This window comes from Dipodomys ordii, unplaced genomic scaffold (genome assembly GCF_000151885.1).
Source record: "Dipodomys ordii isolate 6190 unplaced genomic scaffold, Dord_2.0 Scaffold94, whole genome shotgun sequence".
Classification (NCBI taxonomy): Eukaryota; Metazoa; Chordata; class Mammalia; order Rodentia; family Heteromyidae; genus Dipodomys; species Dipodomys ordii.
In genome coordinates this window covers 6,711,220-6,719,793 of record NW_012267310.1, presented here as the reverse complement: position 1 = coordinate 6,719,793, position 8,574 = coordinate 6,711,220, and the positions used below count along the sequence as shown (strand labels likewise).

The 8,574-nt window shown below is 42.3% G+C and overlaps 1 protein-coding gene across 1 annotated transcript; it reads right to left on the bottom strand.

Annotated features, from left to right (window-relative positions):
• Positions 1–2,938: 2,938 nt before the first annotated feature.
• Positions 2,939–3,973, bottom strand: LOC105993277 (melanoma-associated antigen B10-like). The gene has a single exon (XM_013026481.1). It carries the CDS (start codon positions 3,971–3,973, stop codon positions 2,939–2,941), a length of 1,035 nt encoding a protein of 344 aa, XP_012881935.1.
• Positions 3,974–8,574: the final 4,601 nt, after the last annotated feature.

The window sequence follows — 8,574 nt, the reverse complement described above, 5'->3', positions numbered from 1 at the left end:
ATGAAAGGAACCTGATATGGTGCCTGACACATACTGAACTTTGGTAAATTTCATTTAGTATTATAGTTTTGCCCCCTCAAATCCACTAACCACCTCAATTGGTTTTTGTTGTTTTGTATCATATACACAAAAGATAAAAATATGTAGCCCACATAATAACTCTCAAAATCAATCAGGATGTGGTTTAGCAGTTAAACCTACCTTACTACATAAATTTTCAAAATCATTATTGTCTGTGTGGGGAAGTCATACTCAAATTATGATGCAATTCAAAGCTCCTAGATATTTTGTCAAGGTCTTTTTCAACCTCTCCCTTCCATTTACCCTGCTATCCACCCCACCTGTTATTCACAATTATTATATCCTGATAAGACCTACTTTTTGCTTAGCTTGCTGAATTGCATACAAGTTAAGCTCGTATTTAATTGATAGGCTGTGCTTCTTCCAACTCACTGCAAACTGACAGCACAGTGGCTTCTAAGTACTCCATCTGAGTATCACCATTATTTCTCACCATTATTTCTTCTCGCAATGATATGCACAAATCATCTTCTCATGCACCTGCACTTAGATAAAACTGTATTTTTCATGTATGTCCCAGGTGGAGATCTATCTCTAGTGTATTCATAGTTTGAAAGCACCTTGTAATGGCACTTGGGCTGGAGTTGTGGCTCAAGTGTCAAGGTAGAGTGCCAGCCTAGCAAGCAAGGCAAGCATGAGTCCCCGAGTTCAAAACCCCATTACCAATTATGTGTATGTACACACACACACATATGTATATACAACTATATGTGTGTGTGTATGTGTGTGTGGTGTGCACACACACACATACTGAAGGACTTTAATTTCCCAGGCCCCAAACCTCTTGCCACATAAAGCAATGACACTTGATTGCCCACATATGAAATCCCCAGTTCTTCATACTTCTTGTCTTTTTAGTTAGGAGTTATTATACTACTATGGTATAAATGTTTTGTGTTTCCCTCCAAAAAATTTGTATGTTAAAATGCAAGTCCCTATTGGAGTACTGTTGGTTCATACCTGTAATCCTAGCTACTTAGGAGGCTGAGATCTGAGAATTGGTGTTCGAAGCCTGTTAGGATAGGAAAGTCTGTGAGACTCCTACTAATCACTAAATTTGTAATAACTAGAATATGTGTATGATATTCTTAGCAGGGGATCACAATAGCCCAATCGCTAAGTGCATAGGCCCACATATAACAAAGCATAACAAAATGAACTCCAAGAATTGAAAATAAGTTCCTATTATGTCCTGTATGCAGTTATTTCTAATTTTTCTTTCTGTTTTAGTTTTCTGTACCTCTTCTCTTGTATATAAGCTTCTTTGATCAGTGGAAATGGAAAGGAAATCACAGAAACAGCAGGACAAATGATGAACTAAGGCAACAATGATACTCATTAAGACACTATGTTGGAAACGAACTTTACAATCTGGGGGGGAGGGGAGTTGGGGGTGGTAATTGGGAGAAAATAAGGGAGGGGGTAACAGTGTTTAAAAAGAAATGTATTCATTACCTTGCTTATGTAACTGTAACCCCCACCTGTTCATCACCTTTACAAAAAAACAAAACAAAAAAAACCTGGAATCTGTAGATCAAGTGGTAGAGTGCTAGCCTTGACCAAAACATTCTTAGGGATAGCACACAGGCCTAAATTCAAGCCTTCAGATCAGCACAAAAACTAAAAAACCCTAAGTGGTTGCATCTTACATATGTAATCCTGGCTACTCAGGCGGCTGAGATATGGAGGGTTATAGTTTAAAAGCTAGAATGGGCAGAAAAGAGACGCCATCTCCAATATAGCAAGCAAAAAACATTGTGGAAGCCAGATGCCAGTGACTCACACTTGTAATCCTATCTCCTCAAGAGTCTGAGATCTGAGGATTGTGGCTTGAAGCCAGCCCAGGCAGGTAAATGCATGAGACTCATCTCCAATTAACCACCAGAAACTAAAAATTGTGCTGTGGCTCTAAGTGGTTGAGCATTAGTCTTGAGCAAAAAGAGCTTAAGGATAGTGTCAAGGCCCTGACTTCAATCCCCAGGGCTGACAAAAAAAAAAGCATTGCTAGAAGTATGGCTCAATTTGTAAAGCATCAGCCAAGCAAGCAAAGATGAGTGAACTAAATTCAAGCCCTGGTACCAGAAAAACACAAAGCACAACAACACTTTAAATCACTGATATGATGGTATTGAAGGTGAGGCCTCCAAAAGGTAACCAGGTCAAGAAGATGGAACCATCACAAATTAGATTATGCCTTTATGAGAGAGGCCCCAGTGAGAGACTTCACCTATTTTGCTATGTGAAGCAACAACAAAAAGTCTGTGGTATATGAAACAACAAAACAAGGCATATACCATAGGGGGAAGAACACACACACACACAAAAAGAAAATCAATAGTACATTATAAACAACAACAACAAAGAAAAAACCTCTTGTGTCCATATCTTGGGGTTCATTTTGCTTAGCATCATCTTATATGGTCATATGTACATAGCTTTTGAGCTTTTCTGCTCACCTTATAACATTATCCTTAAACAAATATATGCACACATACATGAATGGTACAAAACAACACACTAAAATCAGCAATTTATGCTTTTATTTTTTTTTATTTTTTATACCACAATGCAACATTGAGTTCTTTCACTTTTACTAAAAAATACTTAAGTTTACTGCCATGCTATTTTGTTCTAAACCATTAACTATAAAGAAATATTTTCTAATGTGCTTCACAAAAGAATAAAACACTCTTGCATTGCATTCCTAGCAGTAAGTGCTCAAGCACATTCTATTTTTGAAATATATTGCATGCAGAACAGAACAAGAAAATAACATCAAACATTTGCTGTTTCCAGACCCACTCTCAACTTCTACTACTTAGACTATGGATGTTTTAACCACAAAATGATAAACGATTCAAATTTTATGAGGGCAGGAAGAAATAATCTTGGAACGTGCACTGACTGTAGCATCAATACGAGCCCTGGAATCAGCTCTGGCCGCAGCTCTGGCCTGTGCTTTTTCTTCCTCGTCTTTCATTGCCTCTTTATACAAGGATGGGAAGGCTCTAGGGCTGGCATGAAAGACGTTGGCTAAAAACTTCAGCACTTTCATCTTGGAAGTTTCAGCATGGGCTCTTGGGCCCCACCGGAATTCATAGAGCGGAGGATCACTTTTGTCCACCTGCCGGTACTCCAGATACTTTTCTTTCACAAAACCATCATGGATTAGTGATTGGGGCTCCCCAAATGCAAAGTGTTCAAGGTCTCTATGTAACCCCATTGCATTCAGGAACCTCCAAATGTGCTCCTCAGCAGCACGATTACCTCTCATGAAGATCACACCCAAGATAGTCATCAACAAGCCTGTCTTGGGAACACCATCATTATTCAGATTTGTATCACAACTTAGCTCTAATTTGTTGACAAGGATATATATGTGTCTGATGGGATCCATTTCCCTTATATCAAGACCAAATAGCAGCTCCAGTTGATCAGATGCACTTTTCAGGATCTCAAGGAAGTAGACCTTGTGCATTTGGATTACATTTCGCACCATTTCTCCCTTTGTGATGGGCTCCTTCATTCTATATTTATACAGTAGAAAGTGCACCAATACAAGCACCGTATGAAATGGAAATCTTCTAGGCCTAGGGGCATGCTGAGCTTGGGAGACTCTTGGCCTTTCTGCCCTTTGGTTGAGGCTTCCTCTAGTAGATCTTGTGTTTGAAGAAGCTCCAACAGCAGTGGTGATAGGCTGAGTTTCAGAAGGCACCTGAGGATTGCTGGTTGCCCCAGGAGCCCCTGCATTCTCAGAACTACCCCTGGAATAAGAGGAGGAAGGGGATCTAGAATTTCCTCTCTCTATTGAACTGGCCTGAGCCACCATCATAGTCATAGTCGGAAGCTCTGGCTCTTCCTGTGCCTGACGGCGTCTCTCACGAGCACGCATCTTACTCTTCAGACCCCTAGGCATAATGGCTTTAGATGAGCAGATGACTCTGAGACCTGGAGGAGAAAGAATGAGACTGTTGGGCCATTTGAGCTGGGATATGATTTCCCAGCTTTATTGAAAACAGCCTGTGCAGGATTCCTCAAAGCTACAGCTCTAGAAAAATCACACTATACCTAGTCCCTAATCTGCTTGTTCCCTATGGAAAAAACACTAAGGTATGCCTTAGATGGCAAGTTGTCAAATTTGCCTGGGACTTCCTGAGGTTAAGAGTAGGGGTTCTGTTATGAAGCTGGAAGTCTGTATTTGGGTTCACATTAAGGGTTATCACTTCATCTGGTTTTGATAATGGCCCCTCATTACAGAGCCCTCATCAGAGATACCAAGGGATGAGTGGAGGGAAAGCTTACCTGACCATACTCACCTAGAGACCCAGAAGAATGAACCACAGACTCTGTGGGATTCCTTCTAGCCTGAGGTTCTCATCTTCACTTTTAGGAGGTCCTGGAACTACTCATTTTTGACCCTCAACCCTTCTATGCAAAGCCCTCAACTCCCCGAAAATAGCAAGGAGATTATTTAGGAAGGCATAATGTATCTGTTTCTGGTTATTCGGGCTTGAGGGATAGATATGATTTTCCATTTTCCATCTCAGTCCTCACAACTGACAGCTAGAAGAGCTTGAGGCTTCCTCTACTAACATGGGGCTCAGAACAAATCATTTACCTCTTGGATTATCAGCAACAGTGGAGTTTTATAAGTCCCTTGTTAGGGGTAGGTGGTTTCCTAAGACCTCAATTATAGCAGGCTGGGAATTAATGTCTGTACTGACTCAATTTTAAGGCATTTGCTTCTGAAATACCAGTGGTAGGAGTGAAGTAGGAAGGTCATGTCTGGTTGGTGCCATATTGGCTACATGGTGAATGATAGGGTCTAGCATCTTGTCTTCATGCTGGTGATGGGTATGCCTGAGTCCCTGGAGGCAGGGGCCGGCACTTGCCTGATGGGTTGTTGGACCTATCAGTCTAGTGCCTGGGACTGGGAATTTCCTGTGACCCTACCCCCAGGCCTGACCCTACCCCCAGCTCTCAATTACAGCTGAATTGGTTTGTTGGTATTGTTTTTGTTTTTTCCTCTCTGGTCTGTTTCCTAACAGTGTTAAGTGTATTTGCAGGCTGCAGGCTTTTGTAACAGTTGCCTGCCTACAGACTGTTAAGGCTCTAACCAAGACTACAAAATTTGACCTCTCAAAATGGGGCCTCTCTGAATTGTCACTTTACAACAGAAGAATTCTTGAAATAAATCAATCTGATATTGTTAGCATTGTCCCCAAGTCTGGTCCTCAGCTCCACCCATACCTGAGATCCTCCCTGCCATGGAGTTCCCGTCCTACAGCTGGCCACTGCCTCTCTCCTCCCAGACCAACCTGAGTACTGTACCTACCTCACTTCCTGCCCCAGACCCTCCTGCTACTTGGATAGGGACATGTGCCATGTGCTCCCTCTCCTGGAAAATATGGCCCTTCTAATAAACCTCATAATAATCTTTCTCCTGTGCCTGCTTGCCTCCACATGGTCCCCGGGAATGGATGTGAAGGATTCCTTTCAGATATAGGGCACTGGAAAAATAAAGAACATATGTAGGCAGACAGTTGAGGCAAAGAAGATAGGTGTGAAGTGAATCATACCCAGACCACTCAGAAATGCCCCAAAATGTCCCTTGTTGGCGTTCACATCAATTCTTATGGTCATCAGCATTCTACAAATAAGGGGAGGGGGGGATCTTTGGTTCTAAACAGTCTCCAAAGCATGCAGCTTTACTAATCTGTGACCACCAGGTATCCTTTCAGGTGTTTTCCCTTAAATATGACTTGCATCACATACATATGATTAAACCCCAATAAAGAAGCTGGGTACCAGTGGCTCATGCCTATAATCCTAGCTACTCAGGAGCTGAGATCTAAATAAGAATTGCAGTTCAAAGCCACCCCAGGCAGGAAAGTCCTTAAGAATCTTATCTCCAATTAACCACCAGAAAACCAGATGTGGCACTCTGGCTCAAGTGGTAGAGCACTCGCCTTGAGCTGAAGAGCTCAGGGACAATGCCCAGGCTCAGAGTTCAAGTCCCCCAACTGGCAAAAAAACAAAAAGATAAAACAATAAAGAACATTTCGCAGATGCGCATTATAGTCTGAGTTACATAACTTAGACTTGTCAATCCAAACCCTAATTAGTCTAATTACACCAGTAGTGTGATGTACTCAAACCTATCTCAGGATAATAAAACCAACCCAATTCACAGAACTCTTATTTAACTGGAACCTACTGTCTCCCTTGACAGTATACTTTCATTTTCAATAAACTCTATTGCTTAGTAACACAATCCTAACTCTCAGATGAATTCTTTTAATTTCTTTTCAGTACTGAGATTTGAACTCAGGGCTTCACGCTTTCTGAGCTCATATTCTTCCACTTGAGTCAGTTCAATTCTTTGTTCATTGATGGGAATCTGCTTTGCTCTCATAACTCAATGTTGCTCCCATGGCTTGGCCCACTGACTAACCTCCCCTAAATTCTCCAGCCCATTTCCCAGCCCAGAATCTTAATCTAAATATAAAAGCCCACTCCCCGAACCCCCCAGGTGACAGGCACCTGAGTTACTCCAAGCAGGCCACACCTGGCTGAGCAGGGGACTTTACCAAACAACAGTTTCCCAGAACCAGTACTGCATCATAAATTCTCAAAAATCTTTGAGCCCTCCAGCTACCTGCACTACTCCCACCCATGACCCTACTTAAAATCCCTCCCTCCCTGCTCCCATTACACCTCCTGTTTCCTGACTCTATTCAGATTACCCTGGAGTCCCTCTTCAATTTTCATTAAAGTTGATCTGGTCTGTTGAGATCAGTATCTTTGCCTCTGTTGCTCTCACCTTCTCCCTCATACTCATGAGTCCAGACATGAAGAGAACAAGAATGAGATCCACAAGTAACAAAGCCACCCTCTGTTCTGGGCTGGACAGTTTGCCACATATAAATCACTGAAGGTCTCTACTTTTATTCCTGTCAGACAAAGGAACCTCTCTTAGCTCTTACAGGTCTAGTTCCTTTGCCCCACTATTGCTCTATCTCCCTATGTCATTACCTCCCCTTTCCTCCATCCCATCTCTGGTCGTAAGGCAACATATAGTACAGTATTCTTACCCATCTACCTGAATGCCCTCATTCCAATCCCGAGTCCCTCCCTCTCCTTAGAATTTATGTGCCAGTCCTAAGGCTTGAACTGAGGCCTGGGCACTGTGCCTAAGCTTTTATGCTCAAGGTTTGTGGTCTACAACTTGAGCCAAGCTTCATTTGTGGCTTTTTTGGTGGTTAATTGGAGATAAAAGTTTCATGGACTTTCCTGCCAAGGCTGCTTTTGAACTGTGATCTTCAGATGTCAGCTTCCTGAGTAGCTAGGATTATAGACATAAGCTACCAGTGTCCAAGTGTTCCATGTTATTTTTTAGTGGAAGTTTAAATTTGAAAACAAAAGTTTTGTGTGTGTGTGTGTGTGTGTGTGTGTGTGTGTGTGTGTCTTCCCAACTGTTCTGGACTGAACAAAATGCAACATAAGTTCTTCTACATCTCTACTATTTTTCCCCTGTGAGAGCTTAAGAGTGTACTGCCTTTGGAGGTTCAAACCACAATCCTCAGATCTCAGCCTACTGAGTAACTAGGATTATAGGGGTGAGGACCTTTATGTTTTGGAATGTTTGAATTCAGGATTGCAAGTTTGAAGTGTGAATCTTCTTTACTGTTCTGGGACAGACAATTTGTCACAGAACTCGCTCAACATCTCTGCTTTTTCTTCAGTTAGACTGAGAGAATGCTGCCTCTTTGTGTCTAGTATCTTCACCCCATCTGACTCTGTTTTTCCTCTCCTTGGCCTCTCTCCCCTCCTTCACCCTTCTTTCCTCTAGTTTTTCCCCTTCCCTTCCCCACCCTTCCACCATTCCTCTCTCCCCATTCATCAATCCCATATTCCTCTATCACCACTATGAAGGAATTTATTTTTATTTTTTGGCAGAGGTTGGAACTTGGACAGAAAATCTGAGTAGGGGTCTTACCTGCTGTACTGTGACCTCAAAACCTGCAAGATTTCGGTATTACTCCTTTTAGACCACAGAAAGGCTCTCTCTGGTGGCTGGAAAAAAAATAGTGTCATACCAAGCCATCCATACCTTTCCCTCCTCCTCTCTGCCTACTCTATGCCCTTTCCTCCAATTCCCTACAACGAAGCTTATTTTAATTATTTTTGCAGAGGTTTGAATGTAAGACCAAAAATAGGGGTGTGGGTCTCAGCCACTGTCCTGGGGTAGATAACCTCAGAATTCACTTTTACTCCTACTTAGACCTCACAAAGGCTTCCTCTGGTGGTTGCAAGGCAGAGCTCCGCTTCATGGCATATCGCCACTGCCTTCCCCTCCCCCACTCTGCTTACTCCACGCCCCTTCTTCCACTTCTCTACCAAAGTTTATTTTTATTTTTCAGTTAAGTTTAAACACGGTCTCTTACCAGACAGGGGCTCTGTCACTTGAGCAATACCTGCAGCTGGCCTTTT

Excerpts from the sequence above, each read along its gene's own strand:
- LOC105993277 (XM_013026481.1), bottom strand. The coding sequence starts at position 3,973 with ATGCGTGCTCGTGAGAGACGCCGTCAGGCACAGGAAGAGCCAGAGCTT.